At 40.1% G+C, this 26,794-nt stretch overlaps 4 protein-coding genes across 4 annotated transcripts; 2 read left to right on the top strand and 2 right to left on the bottom strand.

Annotated features, from left to right (window-relative positions):
* Positions 1–7,894: 7,894 nt before the first annotated feature.
* LOC129780535 (histidine-rich protein PFHRP-II-like) lies at positions 7,895–8,525 on the bottom strand. The gene is made up of 2 exons (XM_055788896.1): positions 8,476–8,525; positions 7,895–8,412 (listed from the first exon to the last, which is right to left on the bottom strand). Exons 1-2 carry the CDS (start codon positions 8,479–8,481, stop codon positions 7,924–7,926), a joined length of 495 nt encoding a protein of 164 aa, XP_055644871.1. The 5' UTR covers positions 8,482–8,525; the 3' UTR covers positions 7,895–7,923.
* Positions 8,526–8,953: 428 nt separating this feature from the next.
* LOC129773195 (histidine-rich protein PFHRP-II-like) lies at positions 8,954–9,561 on the top strand. The gene is made up of 2 exons (XM_055776784.1): positions 8,954–9,012; positions 9,073–9,561. The coding sequence occupies exons 1-2, from the start codon at positions 9,007–9,009 to the stop codon at positions 9,559–9,561; spliced, it is 495 nt and encodes a 164-aa protein (XP_055632759.1). The 5' UTR covers positions 8,954–9,006.
* A 5,358-nt stretch (positions 9,562–14,919) lies between these two features.
* Positions 14,920–15,586, bottom strand: LOC129780314 (histidine-rich protein PFHRP-II-like). Its single transcript, XM_055788428.1, has 2 exons — positions 15,537–15,586; positions 14,920–15,475 (listed from the first exon to the last, which is right to left on the bottom strand). Exons 1-2 carry the CDS (start codon positions 15,540–15,542, stop codon positions 14,987–14,989), a joined length of 495 nt encoding a protein of 164 aa, XP_055644403.1. The 5' UTR covers positions 15,543–15,586; the 3' UTR covers positions 14,920–14,986.
* Positions 15,587–16,034: 448 nt separating this feature from the next.
* LOC129780102 (histidine-rich protein PFHRP-II-like) lies at positions 16,035–16,722 on the top strand. Its single transcript, XM_055788039.1, has 2 exons — positions 16,035–16,096; positions 16,162–16,722. Exons 1-2 carry the CDS (start codon positions 16,091–16,093, stop codon positions 16,648–16,650), a joined length of 495 nt encoding a protein of 164 aa, XP_055644014.1. The 5' UTR covers positions 16,035–16,090; the 3' UTR covers positions 16,651–16,722.
* The last annotated feature ends 10,072 nt before the right edge of the window (positions 16,723–26,794 follow it).

The following is a 26,794-nucleotide window of genomic DNA, read 5'->3' as shown; positions in this document are numbered from 1 at the left end:
TTCACTCGACTCAAGAACTTGTCTCGCAGCTCCGTCTTGATGTCGGAGTGGCGAATCCCGGTGAGCTGTCGGAATCCAAGATATTTATAGGATTCGCCACGAACCATGTCTTGTATAAACTCGCCGTCATAGACCTCGTAGCCTCCGGATTCGGTAAGTTGTCCCTTCAGCAGGTGGACACAGCGGCACTTGTCGAGGCCGAACTCCATGCAGATGTCCCTGCTTATGTCTTCGACAACCCGGATAGCTACACCTAGACGCTGACGTGAATCAGCGTAGACCTTGAGATCATCCATGTAGAAGGTATGGGTCACTTCTTCTTATAGCCATGACCGTTTCTATTGAGCGTCCTACTGAGGGGGTTCAGTGCCAGACAAAACCAAAGCGGGCTGAAAGAGTCGCCTTGGAATATCCCCCTCTTTATCTGCAGCGTTCTAGACTGCAACACATTTTCCCCATCACTGAGGTGCAGAGACGTACTCCACTGCCTCATCGCATGCTGCAGGAACCTAACGACGACGGGATCAATTTTGTAGAGCTCCAATACCCGGACGAGAAACGAGTGAGGTATGGAGTCATAAGCCTTCCTGTAATCGATGTAGGCCATACTTAGGTTCCGCTGGTTATATACCGCCTGGCCGACTATGGCTGCGTCGATGATGGCCTGGTCTTTGCAGCCATGCGTATTTTTCCTGCATCCTTTCTGCTCTTCTGCGATGATGTGATGCTGTTCGCAGTGAGCAGAAACTTTGGCGGTAATTATGCTGCTCAGTATTTTGTACAGACTCGATTGGCACGTTATCGGTCTGTACTTTGATGGGTTCAATGTGTTGCTGTCTTTCGGGAGGAGGAAGGTGACACCACGGGTGGCGAATTCAGGAAGGTTGTGTGGGTCACGTAGCACCTTGTTGAAGCACTCAGCTATCTTTGGATGTGCGACGGTCAGCTTCTTGTGTCAAAAGTTCTGGACACCATCGGGGCCCGGTGCTGCCCAGTTCCTCAGGTACCGCGAGGCTTCGCGGACATCGTTCTCTCCGACGATGATAGCTGGCATCTCTCCAATTTCACCACACCTCTCCTCCTCCCGTCTTAACCACATTTGCCCGTCGCGATGTTCTACTGGGGTCTCCCAAATACCAGCCCAGAAGTTCGTCACATCGCTAATATCTGGCAAACCTTCGCGGTAGTCGGGCTTCTCGTCGCTAATGTGGTCGTAGAACGCTTTCTCGTTATCTCTGAACATCCGATTTTGTTCCTGGCGCTTTGCAGAGTCAGAGTAACGTTTCAGCCGTTTTGTAAGGACGCTCAATTGCTGTACCAGTGTGTCGAGTTTTTCCGTCAGCTGGTGAGCTCCCAGCTGGCGAAGTTCAGTAGGCCGCACGATCACAGCAACTTGGCGACATAATTTCACCGATCTGCTGCCTCTTTTGTACGCCATCAGTCTTCCAATTGCGGCGCGCTTGTTTAGGATCCGTTGCTCCAATCTCCTTCGCCATGGAGGCTCACGCCTTTCACGGAGATGTTGGAGCAGTCCGCCTCTTGGCCTAATACGGTATCCTAAACTTTTGGCGGTCGCCACAGCAGCACAGTAAACTTTCAGTTGCAGCTCCTCCATGTTCTCAGCATCAACCAAGTGCAGCGGAAGAACGTGCTCGTTCATGAGCTTTACTGCACTTGTCAGCCTGCGGGAATGCTGCAACTTCGGGATCCTGGGGACAAAGGGTCCGTGTCGCGGAACTGTGAGATCGCCTCGTCGTAATGGAAGACCAGATCGCGTAGTAAAGTCTGCTTCATTTAATATTGGAACAAATTCTTTTGCTCATTGTGGCGCTCCTAGTGGACGGATTTGGAAACTTTTTTCACCCACGTGTCGGGAAATTCATTACCTTTCACCATGTATTTATGTCATAACACCAAACGATAGCATTTTGTAAACAACCGCCATGGAAGCCGAACGGAGAGATAAAATTGTGCACAGTTTTCTTGAAAATCCATTGTTGTCGGCATCTAAGCTAGCTAAACAGCTTAAAATGCCCAGAAATACCGTATGGCGTGTTATCAAGCAGTACAAGGAAACATTGACGACGGCTCGGAAGCCGCATTCGAAGCGTCGGAGAGGAACTGTCGAGCGGAAACTGCGTGGGACAGTCATCAAGGCCGTCAAGAGGAATCCCAATCTTTCAGACCGCGATTTGGCCAATAAGTTCCAGGCCGCTCACAGTACGGTGCGACGAATTCGTCTCCGGGAAGGAATAAGGTCATTCCGAGCCAGCAAACAGCCAAATCGGACGCTGCAGCAGAACAATGTGGCCAGAATCCGTGCTCGAAAGCTGTACGACCAAGTGCTGACCAAGTTCGACGGATGTATTCTGATGGACGATGAGACCTACGTGAAGGCGGACTTTGGGCAAATCCTAGGTCAAAAATTTTATTTGGCGACGGCTCGGGGGGATGTACCTGCAAAATTTAAGTTCGTGTTTGCGGATAAATTCGCCCGCAAGTACATGATTTGGCAGGGGATATGCAGTTGTGGACAGAAAACCAAAGTCTTTCTCACTGACAAGACAATGACATCAGAAGTCTACAAAAAAGAGTGCATACAGAAACGGATTCTGCCGTTTATTCGTGCCCACGACCGTCCAGTAATGTTTTGGCTGGACCTCGCAAGCTGCCATTACAGCAAAACGGTTATGGAATGGTACGCAACGAACGGGGTCAGCGTAATACCGAAGGACCTCAACCCCCCAAACTGCCCCCAGTTCCGGCCGATAGAGAAATACTGGGCAATCACGAAGCGGAGGCTTAAGGCAAAGGGAAAACTTGTTAGGAACATGACTCAAATGAAGAACTGGTGGAATCAAATCGCCAAAACGGTGGACGAAAAGGGTGTGCGCCGCCTAATGTGCCGTATTACGGGAAAAGTACGAGAATTTCTTCGAAACAGCAATGAATAATTTTTTAAATTTTTTTTTATGAAAGAGTAAAGAAAATGCTACATTTGTATGAAAAACTAATTATGAATTCGTTAATAAATGACTGAACTACACGCAATTGTTTGTGTTCCAATATTAAATGAAGCAGACTTTAGTTGTTGATCTGGATGTGGATCTTCCGGCTCAGAGGGTTGTTGTACTGTGGCCTCCACTGGTGCTGATTCGCGTGCCCCACTCGCGAATGAATTGCTCAGCCGTACTGAACTTCGTCTCGACACATCGCTTGCTCTGCTTGTTCTGGAGCTTATTTCTCTCTGCACCTGCTGCTTGATCTCGTCGACTTGCGTTTGGGAGAGCATATTGTTGCGTACAATCGCTCTACGCCTCGCGTTCATCGCGTTTTGGTCAAGCCTCCCGACGAACTCTGGATACGCTTCCTCGAACATTGCGAGTATTCGAGGGCGACCGCTCATGTCCGTCTCCAAAGCAGTGCAGATGTAATAGGCGCGGATCACGAATTCGTTCATTTCGTGTGTCCACATGATCCGTCGCCTAGTAGTACCCACAAGTGTGGACGACTGTCGTCTGACAGTCGCAACACGCCTCGTAGGCGCAGCGTTTCGTTGGTGATGTCGATGGCTGCTGTTTCCGTGTGGCGGTAGCTCTTCGGGTTGAACCCGGCTGGTGGCCCGCTCTTGCACATCGCCCTCCAGCCGCTGGCCGCTCGCTCTTACGCCCGTTCCAGGACCAGCTCCAGTTCGGGGACCCTCCTCGGGTGATCGCATTCGTAGTATTCGTCTTGACCTTAGCTCCATTGTCTGGGTGTATCTCCTTTGCCCGGGAGACAGCGGGTTGGCAAGGCCTCCATGACCCGGGAGGCCTTCCCCGGGAGAGATATAGCGCTCTGACTCGCTCGCACCCCCTCACTTAGCCACTTTCGACACCCGTCCTCGGAGCCAAGACCAGGTGTGTGTTTCCAGTTCACGCCCGATCTAAAAATGTCGTCATATGATCTTCGTGGAGGCGTGAGATAGGAACATTTGAGACCAACAGGTAGGCTCCTACCCTAGTGTTGATCCCCATTTGAGAACCAGGTGTTATGGTACCATCGTCGTAGTGGAACATGTATGTCTCTTCGATATTTCTCATAAAATCCGAAAACTTTATTTCATCGATAAATTTCATATAAAATCTGTATTCATTTTCATCCCGGTATATGGAATGAAGGTCTGCTGGGGGAACTTTCAGGTGCTGTAACGTGAACTTCAGTACTTCCAGATGCGTGGGGGTCTTGCTTCCAGATGAGCACACCAGTTTAACCGTGTTCTTTCGAACTTTGGTTTCCATTTCTATTCTTTTGTTTTCAAAAGATTCCACTTATTGTTTGTTTAGCACAATAGGTGCCAATGAGACTATTGTCATGCACTATTTTTCTCACAATATTATCTCGATCAGGTCGAGAGATCGTCCGAGAAATGCACTGAATTACCAACTTTAATTTTCTTCAAAATTCCTTTTTAGAGCTTCACATTTTTTCCGGCAGAAAAAAAACCACGTCAACCATCGGACGTGGCTTGCTGCGATGTATGCTGTCAACAGTCACTGGGATGCTCACCATGTTCCAGCTGCTGTTGCCATCAACAACCATTGGGGACATCATGGACACTGGGATAACCACCATCATGCCGCCGCTGTTGTCGTTGCCCCAGTTGAGCACTCTGCCACTTATGTCGCTGCCGTGGTGCTGTTCACAAGGCTCCACTCGCAGGACATGCCATCAACCAGAAGTCCCTGAATCTGGCCCCAGCTCCAGGAACCCTGTAAATTATTGAGAATTTAGAAAAGAGGCCATTGAATGAATGACTAATATATTATTTGACTGAACAATGATTCGGTGTTTTATTTGTTATTTTATCGAAATGTGTTGTTACTGGTTCACGTTGTTGCTTTTTTTTGTACTTCATTTTAAACTGTTGGATGTTAACGCCAGCTAATAGTAGTGCTGATTTGTTGTTGAAGACAAACTGATTGACCCCAATGAGATAATGCTTCTTTCCATTTTGCGTCTGTAAATCGAGTGAATATCCATTTTTGAAATGATATGATTTTTCGTTTCAGTAAAGTTTCGGTGAAATGAATATTAATAGCGACCACGTCAATTGTTTCATTCGAAAATGTTGTGGTTCATGGTTTCGGTGGAGGTGGCTTATACTACTGAATACTAGGCTTCACCTAAGAAACTAACATCCAGCTATCTTGGAAGCAAAATAGAAAAGAAATCATAATAGAGCAATCCCACACAAATCTTCCGAAAACAGCCGATTTTGACGATTTTTCTTAAACATTGTACATAACGTGGAGGCTACATAAAACCAGTTTTTTTCACTACCAGATGATCAATTTTGATTAGGACTATTTTTTTCAAGGGCGTATCGAATCATTGAACTTTTTGTGAAAAAAATATAACTTGAAATCCAAGTGTCCGATTATAATGTGATGTATCGCAAAGTTGTTGGAAAATCAATGAAATATTTAGAAAAAAATACATCGTTAAATAATTTTGGTTAAAATTACAATATGCGTCCTACTGAGGGGGTTCCTGGATGTATATTTTTATTAGCAAATCCTTTCAATTTAACAAAGTCTGATATATAGTGGTGCCGTGTCAAATTCAGCAGCACGAAAATTAATTTTTGGAAGTATTATTTCGAAGAGCCGTTATGGGACAGCATACCAAATAACATCCCTCGATGAAGCATGATTTCTGGCCCACTCAAAGCGGCATTTTTGAAGTAATTCTCTATTACTTTATCCATTGTTCAATACTTTTTTTTTTGCTACTCACGAATATGGTTATTTTCTTTCTCGATATATTTATTGGAACCTTCAAACCTATTATATTTTTGGTAAGCCTCAATGCAATTATGTTTCAATATTTGTTTACGATTCAACAGATATCAAAACTCAACTTCCCTTAAAAGAAATGACCTGCTTGAACGTTTTCACTAGGCCTCACTCCCCGGTCTCACTTTTTTCATGCTAATAAAACAGTTTTCACTCTACAATGAATATTATCAATGGTACAGATTTTTGGAAGAATAGGTACAGATGAAAAAGATTTATATCCCTTCTTGTGCAGATGAAAATATGGAAACACTGCTCATAGTATGCGGTCATGTCACGTGTTGGTAAAATCGATGAAATGGTATCAGTAGAGTCACCACTGTTTGTTCTGCCCATCAAGAGATTCTGGTAAGTTCCATGCACGGCAGTTCATTTCGAGTATATTTATGATTACTCATTTGTGTAAATAAGCTGACCACATGTTACTGTATATCATTTGCATACAGAGTGAACCGTGTGTCAATCAGTTGTGGATTGAAATAAAACATTTTCAAGCACCAAATTCAAACCAAGAAAACGTTTTTTGAAGCAACTAGGTACTTGTTGAATTGAGCTTGAACCCTTTTGTATAGAAAGTGAACATTTTGATTATATTAGGTTGGGGGAATAGTTATCCATTATCCATTAAAGGTGACATTTCACACTGAAAAAAGTTTTTTTTTTGTTTGTTCCACTCAGTTGTGAGTTACAGGGTGTTAATGATGGAGGTCAACAAAGAGAAAGTTCGGTACATTTTAAACTTTTTCTTTTATAAAGGTAAACATGCAAGCCAGGCCGCTGAAATTGTGAATGGTGTTTATGGTGCCGATACTGCATCAGTGAAATACAGTAGAACCCCGATGATCCGCGGTGCGGATTATACGCGAAAGCGAGTTCCAAAGTAATTCTAGAGAGCTTCCTGAAATTTATTAGTTTACAACTGATAATTAATGGAAAAATGTTTTAAAATTGTTCAGTCATAGCGAACCATGTCTTTACTTGTTGTCCGTTAGTTCAGTCAGAGTGGACTATGTACATATAACAAGCCGAAAAGCTGCCTGATTTGGACATGATGCTAACAATTTTCGGAACAATACTGAACAAAAAAATTAAGGCTACAAAAATTGCAGAACACTGTGCTCCAAGTTTGTTTTTCTCGAAATCATAAAAATTTCACTTGATCCAGTCTGACTTAACACCGAGCACCGAGTTGAGCTTTGTTCTATAGCAATAGAAATTCTCTATCCCTGTCCGATACCTTGCTCGAATCGTCTCGTCAGATCTAATGTTAATGTTCGGATGTCGCATTTTGGAAGATAAGTTGATTGTTCCGTATTTATATAGTACTTTGATTTGATATAATAACGTCAACACCGCTGGTTGAAGTATTCTAAAAGGCAAAATATCAGTAGCGGGAATGAACAAACCGTCAATGCTTATCAGAAGATCTGGGAAAAATACCGATAATTTAAGTATATATCACGCGTTTGAAATAGGTCTTTCACTTTCAAGTAAATGTCTAGAGGCATTCCTGAAATGATAATAAAATAATAGTTTAAGTAAACAAGTTGAAGGCATAGACAGAGATTCTATGAGACATTATCTGTATACTAAATATTTCCCGGTATGGCAATAGAATTACCAACCCGGAAAGTATCTAGATCGATAGGGAATTGAACCTAATACCAATATCAACATTAGCCATGGATTCTTAAGTGAATGTGTCAGAGCTGTATCAGATTCTAGATAATGGTCTCATGAGGCGATTGTTTCTTAGCTCTGTCAGTTGATCCGAACCAAACGTAAGAATATTTCTATCCCGAAAAAAAGTTCACCGATCAGGAATGGGACCTAATACATATGTCAGAATCAACCTTGAATTTACAAAGGAATTCCCGCATCACCACACAATAACGGTCTGTTGTTGGGGCCGTTACGAACCGTTACGAAACATATATCACAACGGAAATGATCGATGATGAGAATGGGGATTTTCGGCAGAAGAAGAACGGTAAGAAAGATGCTATAAAAGACATTGGAGAATTCATCAATCAGCAAATATATTCAATCACTCGTTTAACAGACTAGTTTGGCAAATCACAGTAATTTACAGGGTTCCTGGAGCTGGGGCCAGATTCAGGGACTTCTGGTTAATGGCATGTCCGGCAAGTGGAGCCTTGTGGACAGCACCACGGTTAGCAGCGACATAAGTGGCAGAGTGTTCAACTGGGGCGACGACAACAGCTGCGGCATGATGGTGGTTATCCCAGTGTCCATGATGTCCCCAATGGTTGTTGATGGCAACAGCAGTTGGAACATGGTGAGCGTCCCAATGGCTGTTAACAGCAACGACGGTTGGAACATGATGGGCATCCCATTGGTTGTGAGCCAGAACTGGAGCGTGATTAATCAGAGTGTTGTGGGCGAGGGAGGCATGGGCCCAGCTGTGATGATCGTTAGATTGGACAACAGTTGGGTTGACCAGATGATGGGCAGCATGGGTCAAAACTGGAGAAGCGTGATGAGCATAGACCGATGGAATGTACGAACCTTCAGCAACAACGGCGAGGGCCACCATGACTACAGCTGCGATGCACTGAAATAGAAAAAATAGTCAGTTGAGATTATCAAATATTTTAGAAACGAATATGATAAATACCTTCATGATTGTTGTTTTAAGGTACGATTGTTGTATTGCTATTGAAATGATCGTTGAAATAACTGTGATGAAATTCACCAGCGTTTATCAGTATTTATACGAAAAATTGGTTCACGCATTTCAGTTGACGGAACACGAGATGCGTAACACCATTCACTTTTGCCACACCTCCAGGAAGGGGTCAACTGCTTACAATGAACGTTATATTATTTATTGATCATTAACCTTGAACATATTTGGCCAATATGCCGGTGCAGCATTGAACTTGAGGTTTTAACTAATGATGCATTTATACGCTAGTTTAACACCAAAATGGGTTTATTACATTACTTGGAATATCGCTTGAAAAGGGGTGAATGAATCGAGCGAATGAAAGAACAAAACATATTATATTATATAAGGGTTCTATGAATGTTGAAACTAGTGAAAGATTCGTTCAATATAAATTGACGAATTTACTCTGTATAGTATCAGATTCAATTCATTCATCAATTTGTACAGTTCTTCTGAGCGAAGCTTTAAACAACAATCATGAAGGTATTTGAACTATTTTTTACGAATTATTAGATATTTTCAACAGAACAATTTACTTTTCAGTGCATCGCAGCTGTAGTCATGGTGGCCCTCGCCGTTGTTGCTGAAGGTTCATACGTTCCATCGATCTATGCTCATCATGCTGCTCCAGTTTTGAGCCATGCTGCCCATCATCTGGTCAACCCAACTGTTGTTCAGTCTAACGATCATCACAGCTGGGCTCATGCCTCTCTCGCACACAACACTCTGATTCATCACGCTCCAGTTCTGGCCCACAACCACTGGGATGCCCATCATGTTCCAGCCGCCATCGCTGTCAACAGTCACTGGGATGCTCACCATGTTCCAGCTGCTGTTGCCATCAACAACCATTGGGGACATCATGGACACTGGGATAACCACCATCATGCCGCCGCTGTTGTCGTTGCCCCAGTTGAGCACTCTGCCACTTATGTCGCTGCTAACCGTGGTGCTGTCCACAAGGCTCCACTTGCCGGACATGCCATTAACCAGAAGTCCCTGAATCTGGCCCCAGCTCCAGGAACCCTGTAAATTACTGTGATTTGCCAAACTAGTCTGTTGAACGAGGGATTGAATATATATTTGCTGATTGACGAATTATTCAATGTCTTTTATTGCATTTTACCATGACTGTTTTTCACCTGCCGAAAGTTGTCATTTTCACCATCGGTATATGTACAAAATATGTGTTTCATCTCATAGTTTTATGCACGGTTTTATAAAACTCAAAACGCGATGAGTACTAATCAATTCTAAATCAATATAATAAGGGGGACTCTAATGGAAGGCGATTTCCCCCGTAAACCGGGGGAAAATTGATCACTTATTTCAGAAAAATGTGAATATTTCCGAATTTTTTTTGTTAGATTTATACCCAATTATTTTTAAAATCAGTACTGGTGCTAAGCCCACAAAACGTTATGGTAAGTTTTGTTCAAAAAAATCCTTAAGCGCTAATTTGGAAAATTTTTAGCGGAAAATTTCAAAATGTAGCTTTGTGGTGAAATTGATCAATCTATGTTTTTCAGAATTTTCTAGTATCATATGAACAAAAATGTATAGAAAATCAATTATTTCTTCACCTACGGTCATTTTAATGATAATTCAAGGGTTTGAGGTGACAAAAACTTGATTTAATTCACCTAAAGGAGTCGTCTTGCCTTTCCATAACTCGATTTAAACACTGATCTGCAGGTTACCCGGAGACCATTCGGGTTATCCACCGATGAGCTAGTTTTGACAAACCAAGACGTTCGATATGTCGCATGATGGGATTCGGTTCTGGTCATTCGTGGAGCTTTTTTGTTAAATAGTTTTTTCTCACTTGTTTGAATAGTAATTACAAGTATGTTATTACTTATTCAACTCATCAAGTATCGGCTAGAAGTGAATTAATTTGTTTAGCGTCTATAATAATTATTTGTTGTGTTGAAAATTTGGGTTTTTTTTTATCATATTGAAAAAAGGAAACGAAAATTCTATTCAGAAAAATGTTAATTTTCATGCAATTTAGTAAGAGATTCGTTGAGATCCATTGACAAAAATAACCTTCAGATGATTATTGAACATATCAGATTAAAAAGTTTTAAAATTAAATTGCACAATACCTCTGAAAATTTGGGTTTGTTTCACCCCGCTGATCAATGACGGTACGTGGGGAAAACCTTGTTTTATATATAAGATAAAATTTTTGAAATTGAAGTTATTTTTTGGTGTTTCGAAATTTTGATTTTTTTTTTAATTTAAGATCCATTAAGACATGATTTTCATTTAAATGAATGTGATTTTTTTTCTCAGAAAGATCAAAGACCATTGTGCGGTGCAATTTTTTGGTAATTTGAAATTTTGGAATTACTAATTTTCACCGTCTGCATTTTTTATTTTTATGAAACCGATAATTAATTAAACCGTGGGTTTAAATTCATAAGACTAAACATATCAACATCTAATATGTTTATAGAACTATCCAATTTCGAATGAAAAAAATTTCGAATTGTCAAAACAAATTTAAATTTCGATGGTAACTCTATCATAGTGAGATGCACTATGAGTATTTTTTTCCATATTCAATGATTCAGAAAAATTATCTGATTTTTCAATTTGTATCAATATTTTCTATAGCGCTGGTGATAAGGTTTGGGGCTTTTTTTTACGAGTACACGAATACAATGACAGATTTTAGGGAAATAAAAAAATATTAGGAAATTACAAGAAAAATGAAGATATAAAATTATTAAATATTTTCGTACCGCACATTTCTAGAAATATTCGGAAAAAAGTTCATCAATTACACAAAACACATAAACAAACAAATAAACATATATATTTAAATAAAAATTTAACCTGTAAAGGATCTCAAAACTCTAAAAAAAACAAATTTTGGTCATATTTTTTTTTTGTATCACGCAATACTGTTAAAATTCGGAAAAAAATCGCACATATCTAGAAATGGTGTAGAAACACATTTAAATACGAATTAGAGTAGTACTGAATTTCTAAATCTCTCAAAAATATTATTTATTATTTTAATATTTTCAATATTTAAATATTTTTATTAGTGCTTCAATTTTTGATGAAAAAAAATTTGAGCACTAAGCGAAGCACACTTCCAGAAGCCGCACGAGTTCCAAGCGAACGCGTGTGCTTAAAAATCAACAACTCGGCTCTATTAATGCCGAAAACACCAAAAAGTGCTCTGAAGAAAACTCGCAGCCTGTGGAAAAGTATTAATCGCAGCAATTGCGACTCTTCGGACTCAGACGAAACCATTTCATCCGTTGATGCAGGAGACTTGGCACACATCCCAATTGAGGATACCTCCTCATTGGAAAAATTATTTATCAAAGAAAGCTCAGATATGGATCAAATCGGCGCTAAACTCCACAAAATGATGGAGATGATTGATGTATTTTCCACCAAACAAAAGGAATATGACGCCATGTTCCTGCAAATTGAATCGCATTTAAATGGAACAACGCCGGTAGAGCAACCTTCTGCACAACCGGTAATAAACGAATATCATCAACCAACAACCAGTCTTGAGATGCTATGCAGAATACCGGATCCAATCAAAATGATTCCAACATTCGACGGCAATTCGAAACAATTGAATGCTTGGCTAACAACTGCTCAGGAAACACTAAATGTTTTCAAACAGCACGTTACGCCGGTACAATTTAAAATGTATGCCACTGCAGTAATACATAAAATCCAAAGGAAAGCAAAAGACATATTATGTCTTGCTGGGAACCCAGACAATTTTGAACAAATTTAGGAAGTTTTGACAAATGCTCTCGGCGATCGTCAAGAACTTTCTACGTATAAATGCCAATTATGGCAGTGTAAAATGACTGAAAATTTGAGTATCTCAAGATTTCGATAACAAATCTAGCAATAAAAACCCTCAATTGAATAAAAATTATTGGACCAGAAAGGAGAACGAAATGAAATTGAACCAATGGACGCTTCTACTACACAGAGCCGTCTGACAATAAATAGGAAAACAATAAATAATCTTGAGACAGTCAAAGATGATCCTGAGGATGATAACTTAAAATCTGACACAGAATCTGAAGATGATCTTGATCTAATCCATCATCCATCAATCCACATCTAAATCCAACTTAAATTACTTACCCTACCTCAAAGTCAATCACCCTAAAAATAATCGAACCCTAAATATTTTGATAGATTCTGGAGCAAATAAAAATATTGTTGCACCAGGAATCTTGGGGAAAACTAGCACCGTAACAAGTACAAAAATCAAGAACGTGTGTGGAACCAACAGTGTAACCGAAAAAGGAAAAATTGCTTTGTTTAACGGCGCTTTCAAACCTTTCACGTTTTATGTCTTGAAATTCCACAACTCTTTCGACGGCTTGATAGGATCAGAAACATTAGCAGAGCTCAAAGCGCACATAAATTGCGAAGACGAAACACTAACACTATCAGATAAACAATTTTCATATGCCAAATTTTACCTCACCAAACAACTTTATAATCATTTTGTAACAATTGAAACCCCAAATAACGGTGATTGGCTTGTCCTCTCATATCAAAAACTTTACAAAAATATCTTTATTAATCCTGGAATAATAAAACAACCGTTAATGTAATTTCCACCTGTAGAAACCCCATAAATATTCCGAAAATTGTATTAACAGTTAATAATTTTGAAACCATTACACCCTTTCCAATACAACACTCAGAATTTATTTCCGAAAATGAAATTAATGACATCATTAGAACAAATCACCTTTCACCAAATTAATTCAAATTTGAAAAAAACGCACATCCACATCAGCCATTTAACCACCACCACTAACCACTAACGATATGCCAATTTACACGAAAAATTACCGGTACCCACATCACTTCAAACTAGATGTTCATGAGCAAATACAGGAAATGCTAGATAATGGAATAATTCGACCTTCCAAAAGTCCGTACTCCTCACCCATATGGGTGGTCCCCAAAAAACTAGACGCATCTGGAAAGGAAAAAGTACTAGTCCTAATCGATTATAGGAAACTTAACGAACATACTATAGACGATAGATACCCTATGCCTCAAATTGAAGAAATATTGGATTCCTAGGAAAATCTGAATATTAATCAACACTTGATTTAAAATCTGGATTCCATCAAATCCCAATGGACCCGAAACATATCGAGAAAACAGCTTTTTCTACAGACAAAGGGCATTTTGAATTCACTAGAATGCCTTTTGGGCTTAAAAATGCTCCCGCAACCTTCCAAAGAGCCATGAATAATATCCTCGGTGATTATATAGGGACGAAATGCTATGTGTATCTTGACGATATAATTATTATTGGATATAATCTAGATAACCATTTGGAAAACCTTCAATTCAATTTAAAACGTTTATCCGATTTCAATTTTTTGGGAAAATTTTTCAAATTTTTAAAATATTTTACTTCAGTGTATTTTTTTGGAAAAAAATTGTTTTTTTTTCATGAAAATTTGAACAATTTCCTACATTTTATCATTCGATCAGAATTTTGTAGAAATATTGTAAAAAATAGAGAAAAACAATTTGGCCCTTTTCGAAAAGAAGGCCCTCTTGAAGATTTCAAGTATGTAAGTTGTTTAACCCTTTGCGGTCGGTCGGAATTAATCTCCCTTGAAAGAGATCCTCTTATCTCTTCACGTTAATAATATTTTGTTCATACCGTTTACCGTTACCTATTATTCATAAAAACTCCGTATACATTCGTAAAAACGTTCACTAGACTTAAAAATTTGTTTAGAAATAATATAAACTATTACATCGTTGAATAGAATTTTAGTATGATTCCATGCTGTGGTGGCTGAGGGCAGACGAACGACCGCAAAGGATTAAATGACCAATGCCTCTACACCCGCAACGTTTCACTGCTATCTGAGATGGTGCTGCCAACTTCTAAGACGAGTTGGCATGAAATTCTTGAATACAATATTCAGGTAGTCGTGTCTTAGCTCAAATTACATGCGTGTTCATTTCCGATCGTTCGAAATTCTCAGAAGGAAGGACACCACATACTAACATCAAATAAAAACAAAGGAAGATTTTTTTATTTTTTTTAACAAAAAAACGGTCCATCAGAATGGACAGTATTTTCATTCTGTTTTACCAACTAACCACGTTGATGTAATTCACTATAGCTCAGAAGGCAACTCTGAGAAGAAATGTTTGCTACGGCTCAACAAAAATGTCTGCCTTGATTTAGAATTGATTAGTACTCATCGCGTTTTGAGTTTTATAAAACCGTGCATAAAACTATGAGATGAAACACATATCACACATATGTTACACATATAACGATGCTGAAAATGACAACTTTCGGCAGGTGAAAAACAGTCATGGTAAAATGCAATAAAATACATTGAATAATTCATCAATCAGCAAATATATTCAATCACTCGTTCATAAGACTAGTTTGGCAAACCACAGTAATTTACAGGGTTCCAGGTGCTGGAGCCAGGTTCAGGGACTTCTGGTTTACGGCATGTCCGGCGAGTGGAGCCTTGTGGACAGCACCACGGTTAGCAGCGACATAAGTGGCAGAGTGCTCAACTGGGGCAACGACAACAGCGGCGGCATGATGGTGGTTATCCCAGTGTCCATGATGTCCCCAATGGTTGTTGATGGCAACAGCGGCTGGAACATGGTGAGCATCCCAATGGCTGTTAACAGCAATGGCGGCTGGAACATGATGGGCATCCCAGTGGTTGTGAGCCAGAACTGGAGCATGATGAATCAGAGTATTGTGGGCGAGGGAGGCATGAGCCCAGCTGTGATGATCGTTAGATTGGACAACAGTTGGGTTGACCAGATGATGGGCAGCATGGGTCAATACTGGAGCAGCGTGATGAGCATAGATCGATGGAACGTACGAACCTTCAGCAACAACGGCGAGGGCCACCATGACTACAGCTGCGATGCACTGGAATAAGAAAAATACTCAGTTGAGATTATCAAATAAATTAAAATCGAATATAAAATACCTTCATGATTGTTATTTTAAGGTTTACTTGATATGTTGCTATCGAAATGAATGTTAAAATAACTGTGATGAGGTCCTCCAGTGTTTAACAGTATTTATACTGAAAATCGCTTAACGCATTTCAGTTGACGACACACGAAATGCGTAACACCGTTCACTTTTGCCACACCTTCAGGAAGGGACCGAAAATTGCTCTCAAGAATTGATATGTTTTCCGTTAATCATTGAACCTTGAACATATTTGGCAAAAAACACCGGTGCAGCAATGAACTTGTGGTTGAGACAGTTCAAAACAGGTTAGTGAATTCGTTCGAACTCTAATGGGTAATGGGGCGAATGGAATTAAGTCAAAACACAATCGGCTTCGGATCTTTTTCGGGCCATTCAAGTTAGTCGCAATCGACATCCTCGAATGAAACAAAAACATGGCAGTCGCAATTGTATGATTAATTCTGATTTTTCTGTATAAATGGACGAATTCGTCTTTATTTTTATCAGTCACAATCAGTTCGTCAATTCATACAGTACTCCTAAGTTAACCTTAGAACAACAATCATGAAGGTATTTATTACATTTGTGTCTGATTTTTTCGATAATCTCAACTATGTGTTTTTTTTCTATTTCAGTGCATCGCAGCTGTAGTCATGGTGGCCCTCGCCGTTGTTGCTGAAGGTTCATACGTTCCATCGATCTATGCTCATCATGCTGCTCCAGTTTTGAGCCATGCTGCCCATCATCTGGTCAACCCAACTGTTGTCCAATCTAACGATCATCACAGCTGGGCTCATGCATCCCTCGCCCACAACACTCTGATTCATCACGCTCCAGTTCTGGCTCACAACCACTGGGATGCCCATCATGTTCCAGCCGCCATCGCTGTCAACAGTCACTGGGATGCTCACCACGTTCCAGCTGCTGTTGCCATCAACAACCATTGGGGACATCATGGACACTGGGATAACCACCATCATGCCGCCGCTGTTGTCGTTGCCCCAGTTGAGCACTCTGCCACTTATGTCGCTGCCAACCGTGGTGCTGTCCACAAGGCTCCACTCGCCGGACATGCCGTCAACCAGAAGTCCCTGAATCTGGCTCCAGCTCCAGGAACCCTGTAAATAACAGCAGCTCAGAGAATCGTGTAAATAACTGTGATGTGACCAAGTAGATGAATATAGTTTGAATTGATTATCGCAAAAACTTGTGTTTTATTATGGGCATATTACTGATAAGTTTCAGTCATGTGAGGCACTTAAGGGGACTCTACAGGAAGGTACAAAAATAGCGGATTTTCGTGATGTTTTTTTTCTGGATGTTAGAATTAGAGTTGAGAGATGGGACATTTTGGTGATTGGTTAAGGTATATTCGAAGATGTAGTTTTAATTTTTTGGATGTCGATATACTGTTTATGTTGGTGGACCGATCAAGCTGAAAATGGCATGAACAAAATGTAAAAATGAACGTAATGAAATGTTACGTAACGGTTTTGTAATAAACGAAAAATTGCCAGAATGGTGGCCTTTCAAATAAAAAATGGCTGTATTTTTCCAACAAAAGTCACTATTGAAAAAAATCATAAATGAATGAAAAATTGATGTATTTAAAAACAGGTACTTAACAATTTAGATAATTTATTTTTACATTGTTACATACCAATTTCAGTCAAGTCGGTCTTGAGGGAAACTTACCAACATTTTCAGAAAGACCATTCGCGTGCCCACTTGCCAACATCATAGTAATCACTATATTGGTGTCCAATAAGTAAAAAAAAAATCTTTCAATCACCATAATGTCCCAACACAAACTTCAAATCCAACATTCGAAAAAAAAATCGTTAGTTTTAGACCAGAGTAGTTTCCCCCCTCATGGCTCGAATGGATTTGACTTGGAAATCCTTTAGAATTGTTATCATCTAAAATATGTTAAACAGGCTCGTTTATCTTGTGCTTAGGATAATACTATTTTGGATTCTGACAGCTGTAAAACATGACCTTTCTAAGGGGTGATTTTTTGCGCACTGTTTTTGACAGATAATGCGTGATTTGTGCCCTGTGTCAATATTTAAGTTGTATATTTTTCAGTACCATTTCATTATGGACAGACTTTCAAACGCACAACGCTGAAAAATCATCGAATTTAATTATTAAAAACAATGCTCTGTTAAAAATGTGTGTTCTTTTTTGAGTTATCGAAAACTTGTCCTTAGCGGCGAAGCACATTTTTGGTTAAACGGATACGTCAATAAAAAAAATTACAGTATTTGGTCCGATGAGCAGCCACAAGTAATACAAGAGCTGGCAATGCATCCCGGAGGAATCATTGGACTTAACTCTCCTGTACTCGCGCACAAAACCATGACTCGCCCACGGTGTTACAGACCGGAAGTTTAACTTCTCTGTAATATTGCTATTGTGTACTTCTTAGGCGTTATTGGTATTTATTTGTGGATGTAATTGAATGAAAAAACTCCAGAGAATATTTATTCTTCAACTTCATTTAGTTTCAATTGTCATCTAATTCAGTCTCCTCAAAACAAAGTAATTTTTGATACTCCAACACAGATAACTAAAATCGACTTTTTTTTACTATTGGTAACCAAATGTAAGCAACTGAATATAATTCATGGGCTTGGGCTTCATGGGCTTCATGGGCAAGTAAGGGCTATGAAATATCATAAAAACGTATTAATCATCGATTGACGTTCCATTGGTGTAAAAATCAGAACACACCATAGCTGCATGCTCGAGACAAACATATTTTTTTACATTTCATGCAGTTGTGTTTTTCGGGTCTACTGTATCTATAACCACTTCCTAGATTTCTAGAAGATTTCTAGGAACTCTTCCTGCGACTTGTTTCCTTATCAATATTGTTCAGCACATACATTAAAAAATAATTGATCCCATTCATAAGATTGTAAAAAGTAAGCCGCCGATTAGTTCCTCCAGCGCAGTAATAGTTTACAATATCTCTACAAGTACAATACTTTGACAAGTGCATTGTAAATGCATTGCTACTGTCGTGAATGATTTTTTTTCCCTCGTGCTGATGATGTCGGGTGTCTTTGTATATATTATGCAACGTCGTTCGCTTACAAAAGTGTGTTCTTTATTCACCAGTATTTTATTCATTTTCTCATTCGCAAACTATAGGTTGTAGGCTTTGAAACGGAAGATAATTTTCAGTTTCTGGTGAATTCTGCAGCATATTCCGAAATGGAAAAAAATTATTTGTTGGTCGATGACGCGGCTATCATATATGGAGAGCAAGTGAGCAGTGTGAGCAACAGGGAAGAATCTGTTGAAAGAAATGCGAGAGGAAGTGTTGTGGGTGGAATTAGCGTAGATGAAAGTTTCGCGGGTGCAAATGCATGGCCAGATGAGAGTGAAGCTGGGGGTAGTGGTGCGAGTAGGAGCAACGATAGAGTGGATCGTTCGGATGGAATTTCTAACCCGAACGGAAATCGAACTCGAAGCCCCCGTGGCAAGCGCCACGCAAACCACTAGGTCATGAGGACCATACATAATACAAAATATGTCCTTTTTTTAATTCTTTATTGAAGAGACTTTCAGCCTCCTGGGCTGGTTCGCCTCTAAAAAAATGTACTGAGCCTGTTTGAAATCCATCGGTTTTCGAACGTTTAAAGTTTGCTTCATTTGTGTTTATTGAGGCGATTTGAAAATGATTTGATCGAAATAAGGCCAAAAATGCATTGTTATATATTAATCTGTCACCACAATTATTAGTTTCCTACTTGGAGGATAAATCTAAACATTCCCAACACTGAGTATTTCCCGATGTCATCAATATATTAACAAAGAAACTCTCGCCTAGAATCATTAAGGAATCCGTGCTTTTTTCTCCTATGAATTGCTGCTCATTTGTGTACCTATCTTGATTCGGCCATCCCAACAGTACATCATTCTCGATACAGCCGATCTAAAATTGAATCGGCTGTCTCTGTATATACGTAACTTGTGCTCACAACCACATCCCAGAGCGTACTGGTGAAAAAGCACAAACGCATAAAATAAAGGCTTGTTTTACGACCGCGATTTCTTGGTCATGACATTTTTCTTGCGACAGTCAAATTTGACAGTAACTCGGGTAAACCGATGATATTCATCGCATCGTGAGCGACTGTTACAGCGACAGAATTAATGGAGTAGCAGACACGAAAAAATGGAAAATTAACAGTACGTTTGGCTCACTACGATCGGGCCCGACAAATCAGACAAATTCGACGAAGCACCGTCTGCTATAGTACAGGTTTATTTTATTCATTCGTGCTTTGTCGCTTGTATGCGAATGTAGCGCGCACACAGTGAGTCTCGATTTTATTTCATACCGACTGTAATGAAAATGCAGTACTTTTGGAACGCCTGGTCTAGGGAACGAATTCAAGTGGAAATTTGCATCTAAAGCTCGGCACTTATTCTCTAGACAAATGTGTAGAAAGATATGGCGAACTCGTGCGGAGTTGGCAGCACCATCTCAGATAGCAGTGGAACGTTATGGGTGTAAAGACATGGGTTATTTAAAGAACTTTGCATACTTTAAATCTTTAAAAAAGAATTAGACTACTTTTTGAAAAGGACCAACAATTGTTTCCTAATTTTTAACAAAAATTCATGACTCAAAAACTATAATACCTACAAATTCTAAAGTCAATGTCAAAGGATGGAATGTAGGAAATTGTTTAAATTTTCATTCAAAAATTACAAAAAAAAATTCAAAACTTTCACACGTTCAAAGGGAAAAAGTTTATCTAACAACAACTTTTTTGTGTTTTCTTTGAAAAAATTACAACAAATTCAAATACAAAAATAATTTTGTTTAAAGTCAAGATAGCGATGTAGCGTATTTAACAAAGTTTTAGACCTCTTTGAAATATGAACTTTTGTCGAAGACGTTTCTATCTTTTATAGTTTCCTGAATATAAATAAAAAAAATAAATAAGAAATGAAACGTTACATTTTTGCGTTTAAATGCTCGAAACATGTTCTTGACACGCTTCTAAACAGAAAAACAGAACATGTAAATCGTAAAAACTATTCCCCTGTAAAGTTGCCCATCTTCCGATGCATGGGAGACTTGTTGGAAATTGTAAAGGCTATTATTATTATTATTATTATTATTTAGAGTTATGGCACTTCTCAGCATTGAGCTGGAATATTCACCTACCCCCGGGCTTCTTAAATGCCAAAGGGGGATTAGGCTCTGTGGTATCTTTTTTTTCTTCTTTTTTTCTCTTTATAATAGTGTCTGCACAATCATCGTTTGTAATTATGGTGATTCAGGAACCGTCGCACTATGTTACACGTTCCAAGAATCACCGCTTTCTGCATAACCGCAAGCTGCTCTGTTACTTGCAGCTCCTCCAATGACTGCGTGAGAGAGTGTGGAACTAACCCAGTAGCAGAGATCACTACTGGTATAATACGGATGCCTTTCAAATGCCACATTTGTTTTAGTTCTTCTGCCAAGTCGTGATACTTGGTTATCTTGGCAGCAAACGTAGATTGTAGATTGTGGTCTAACGGTATTGCAATGTCTATTATCAGCACTTCTTTCTTATTTTTATCGTAGACCACAATATCAGGGCGATTAGCTGGTATTCGGACATCCGTAAGAATCTCGCGATCCCAGTACATCTTGTAGCAGCTATTTTCCAAAACCGGATCCGGAATATACTTGTAGTAGGGTACCAACTGATTTACCAAGTTGCGTTTTGATGCTAGCTGTTGATGAACAATCTTGGCAACCGAGTTGTAACGATTGAGATAAGCTGATTCGGCTAGCGCTCCACAGCCGGCTATGACGTGTTCAATCGTCTCTCCTACTTTATTGCACTTTCTGCAACAGTCAACAACGTTTTCGTGCAAGATGTACTTTCGGTAGTTTTTAGTCGCTATTATCCGGTCCTGGATGGCTATCATAAACCCTTCTGTTTCAGAAAAGAGTTCACCTCGCACCAGCCACGTGTTCGATAATACTTTGTCGATATGCGCTTGCTCTAAACGATGGGGGTGTGTCCCATGAAGTTCCTTTTGCTTCCATGATGTTATTTTTTCTTCTATGGTCTGCAAATTGCAGCTAAGTTCGTACTGCTCCTGCGCCAGATGCAGGGCACTGAATCCACGGTCCGTTTCACAGACAGCGCGATAGATATCGTGACGGGTCTGACTTTCCACGAAGTAACTCCGCAACTGCTGGATCTGGGAACTGCAAAGCGCTCTAATGTCAGTGACACCTCTTCCTCCTTCAACACGTGGTAAGGTGAATCTTTCTATGGACGACTTTGGATGGTGCATACGGTGCTTTGTGAACGTCACTCTCATTGCTCTTTCTATTGTTTCTAAATCGTTTTTCGTCCACTTCAGCACCCCGAAACTGTACGTGAGTAAAGGAACGGCAAACGTATTGACGGCTTTGATTGTTTTGCCGCCGAAAAGGTTTGTTTTCAAAACCTGGTTGATTCTGATCAAGAATTGTTCCTGGAGTTCCTTCTTGATTTTTGTGTGACAAATCCCTTTCAATTGCAGAGATCCCAGGTACTTATAGGATTCGCCTTCCACCAAATCTTGAATCACTTCACTCTCGTTAATGCGGAATCCTTCAGTCTCCACCAATCGTCCACGGTGGAGCTGTACTGCCTTACACTTTTCGATTCCGAGTTCCATCCGCACATCGGAACTAAAGTCGCTAACACACTGTAGAAGACTATGTAGCGCTTCTGTTGATTCCGCAAACAGTTTCAAGTCGTCCATATAGAAGGTATGGTTTATTGTCGTTGTTCTGTTGATATGGTAGCCATGGCTGCTTCGGTTGAGTGCTCTGCTCAAGGGGTTCATCGCAAGGCAAAACCACAAAGGACTGAATGTGTCACCTTGGAATATTCCCCTGCGAATATTGAGAGTTCTGGATCTCAACATAGTTGTTCCGTCGGTGATACTAAGCGAGGTGCTCCAGTTTACCATTGCGTGTTCCATAAACCTGATGACGCCATCATGTATCTTGTACATTTTTAGTACCTTTATCAGGTACGTATGCGGTACTGAGTCGTATGCTTTTTTATAGTCAATGTACGCCATACTCAGGTTCCTTCTGTTTCGGCTTGCTTGTCCGACGATGACTGCATCGATAACGACTTGATCTTTGCAGCCCCGCGTGTTCTGTTTACAGCCTTTCTGTTCTCCTGTAATATTTCGTTAACATCGCAATGGTTTTGTATCTTTTTATTAATCACCGATGTAAGTAGCTTGTACAGGCTCGTTAGACATGTTTTTGGCCTGTACTTCGCCGCATTCGCTGTGTCTTGATCCTTTGGCATCAGATGAGTAATTTCCCTGGTCACGAGCTCCGGTGTTGTTTGGGGATTTTCTAATACCTTATTGAAGCACTCTGCCATTCACCCATGAGTTGAAGAAAACTTTTTGTACCAGAAATTGTGCACGAAATCTGGTCCTGGCGCAGCCCAATTCCTGGAATATCGAATGGCTTCGTTGATATCATGGGCGGTTACCATAACGGCAGGCATTGCTTCAAGTCCGTTTCCATATTCCTCTTCTTCTCCACATCCAGCCACATCCTGTTACTTCGATGTTGAATAGGGTTCTCCCATAAGCCTGACCAAAACTGGGTAACTTCGTCAATCTCAGGAAGACCACCATCGTAATTATTGCGTTTCTTTTTGATGCGGCTGTAGAACTCCCTTTCGTTCATACTGAACATACGATTATCCGCATGCCTTTTCGTACATTCCGTATAACGTCTTAACCTTTTTGATAGAGCACTCAACCGTTGTACATGGGTGTCGAGGATCTCAATGATGCGGTTTTCATTAAGATCAGAGAGCTCTGCCGGATTCACAATTTCAGCAACTCCACGAATCAGCTTTCGCGATCGACTTCCCCTCTTGTACTGCGTTAGTCGACCGATTTTTACTCGGAGCGTTTGGATACGACCTTTCAGGCGTCTCATCCAAGCAGGTTTCGGTTTTTTGGAGAGTACGCGGTTCTGTCTATCGTCTTGGTGAAAGGTGCGCATTCCTAACGTCCGTACAACAGCTACAGTTCCACAATAAACGATAAATTGCAGCTCCTCTAGATTCTCTACCACTTCCAGGTACACAGGTAGAACTTCCTGGTCGAGTACTTGGACGGCACTCGTTAGTCGGTGGGAATACTGCAACTTCGGAATCTTGTGTCGGGTTAAGGGGTCCGTTCCGTAAAACTGGGTCACTGCTGCATCCATGTGGAAAGCCAATTCGTTCTTTAGTTGACCTCGTTGTTGATTCTCTGCCGGCTCTTGTCCTCTAGGCTCATCCACTGGATCCGGTGGTGGTGCAATAGATTCGCGCCTTTCACTAGCGAACGATGCACTCAGCCTAGCAGAGCTCCTTCTCGACATATCGCTCGATCTTCCACTCTCTCTACGCAGTTCTCGTTGCACTTCCAACTTGATGGCCTCTATTTCAGCCGGGGACAGCATGTTGTGTGACAAAATCGCTCGTCTCCGTGTGTAGAGCTTATTCCGATCTAGTTGGCCGGCAAATCGTGGGAACTGCTCGTTGAACATTTCCAGCATTCTTGGTCTGCCGGACATGTCCGTCTCCAATCTAGTGCAGACATAATAGCAACGAATCACGAATTCATTCATCTCTCTCGTCCACATGATTCGTTGCCGTTGGCGGCCTGTCAATGTGAGCGACTGACGTCGTCCAATCGCAGCATCATTTGCAGGTGGAGCATTGCCATTGTGATTTCTTGTGCTGCGGGTTCTGTTTAGCGTTCGGTTTACGGGCTGAGCCCGATGACTAGGGGTCCGCTCTTGCACCAATTCCTCTAGCCGCTGGCCGCTCGCATGTACGCCCGTTCCAGGACCAGCTCCAGTCCGGGGGCCCTCCTCAGGCGATCGCATTACTATAATTCTCCGATTTCTCAATTGCATTATTGGTAGTTTTCCTTTTCCCGGGAAAACACGGGTTGGCACAGGTTGCTTCTTAGAGTCCTCAACCTGCCTGAAGGACGGTATCTCAGCCGTTCCTAACCTGGAATACAGACGCTGTTGTGGGCCGCTCCTAACATGGAGAACAGACGCTTATTATTGTTATTATTATTATTATTATTTATTCACTCTCATAGCGTAAGACTGCAGTCTTTTTAGTGCTATAAAGTTATGAAGTATGGTATGAAGTGCGTTGGTAATTTGTAAAATAATAACAATCCTTCTAATACTACAAACTAACTATTTCTCGACCGATTGAAATAATCCATACATTGCCTCCTGAACACGAATGATGACTCTTGATTTTGGAAATTACAGGGAAGTGAATTCCATAAAACAACACCACTCACAAAGAATGTTCTGCCATAGAGCGACGAATTGTGGGCGGGTATCACGAACCGCCAAGTTCTTGTACTACGAAATGGCTTCAATTTTTATTATATAGATATGCGGGTGTTCTTGTTGTAATCATTTTATGTAATAATATACAAGATCTAGCTGCAATGAAATTGTGGAATGAATATCCTAAGAGTGAGTGTTGTAAGTGTGAGACAGAATCCATTCGACCCACATTGAAAATAAATCTTACGCAAGAATTTAGTGCAACTCTCAGTCTGTCTTGAACTCGGATTGCAGCGCAACTAATTAAAAAATCACAGGATATAAAATGTGGCAATATGAAGCTTTTGAATAATTTGAGTTTAGTCGAATAATGTAAAACGTGTTTTTTTGAGTGCAATGTTCAAAGACAAGAATAAACTCTACCACATCGACTCGGTATGTGCTTATCCCAATTAAAATCGCTTTGTATAATAAAACCTAAACTTGATGCGGAATCTACAAAGCTAATTGTTTCGTTGCCGATGTTTATGTTTGGAAATTTTTCATTCATATTACGTCGAAAAAACAATGCTTGCGTTTTTTTTAGCATTGAGTTTCAATAAATTTTGAAATGACCACTTTCTTATTGCTTGTACAGCAAGGTCTTCATTAAATATGTCACTAGTTTCATTCATATTTCTATTATTACAATTGAAATATAATTGTACGTCGTCTGCAAATAAATGTATGGAAGAGTTCCTGATGACACTTGGCAAATCATTGATGTAGAGACTGAAGAGAATTGGACCTAGAACAGAGCCCTGAGGAACACCAGAATAAACTGGCAAAAAACTGGATAATATCTGATTACAAGAAACTGCTTGTTGACGGTTGACCAAATATAAATGGACCAAAGAAACTGCGCTTCTGTTGAAATTGAAAGTATTTTCCAGTTTGCCTTAGAAAAATCTAAGAGAATTAATACAACCCTATTGCCTTTATCTAAAATAACACCAATGTCATCACAAATTTTCAACATTGCAGTTTTAGTACTGTGGCCGGAACGATAGCCAGACTGAAAGGGCGATAATAGATTATTATTGTGAACATAGGAACATATCTGGATTTTCAGCAACCTTTCGAAAACTTTGGACAATGCGTTCAAAATGCTAATAGGGCGCAAATTGTCTAATGAAGCTAAATTTGACTTTTTTCGGAATGGAATTATTTTAGACATTTTCCATAATTTGGGGTAAATGCACGTGTCAATAATTTTGTTGAAAATGTGAGCTAATGGTTCTAGTAGTAAAGGTAAAATACTTTTAATAAAACTGATGGGGATATCGTCGAGACCTACAGCATTCGATGTAACTTTGTGTACAGCATTAATGATTTCGGTTATTTGCACCAGTCTGAAACAAAAGCTATTGTGATAATTGGCACTGAAATTGGTCATAGACTGTATAGGCGATGAAACATTTTTTTGCGTAGCATGAAAACGTTCAGCTTTTGGGGTTCAATTCATTAGATTTGTGTTAAAATTGCCAATTAATAGTATGTTATTATGTATAGTTTCAAAAGAAGTAAGCTTTTCGTGAATAAGTTCTGAGCCGTCGAGATCAGGATGGTTGTATATCAATCCAATGAGTATTATATCATTGAGGGTAGATAATTCAATGAAAATGAATTCTGTATGTTTTCCATGTGTTTCGACGCAAGAAGATTCCAAAAGTTTATACTTGAAACATTTTTTCACATATATCATCAGTCCACCACCTGTTTTTCCAATTCTATCGCTTCTTATAGTGTTATATCCATCAATTGTTATTATATCATTACTTCTCGATTCATTCAGCCAAGTCTCACACATACAACCAACATCTACACTAGACACACTCAATATTTGACTAAACTCTTCAAATTTTACCATT

Source organism: Toxorhynchites rutilus, chromosome 3 (genome assembly GCF_029784135.1).
Source record: "Toxorhynchites rutilus septentrionalis strain SRP chromosome 3, ASM2978413v1, whole genome shotgun sequence".
NCBI classification, from domain to species: Eukaryota; Metazoa; Arthropoda; class Insecta; order Diptera; family Culicidae; genus Toxorhynchites; species Toxorhynchites rutilus.
The sequence above is the reverse complement of the archived record's forward strand: the minus strand, read 5'-3'. Positions and strand labels throughout refer to the sequence as shown.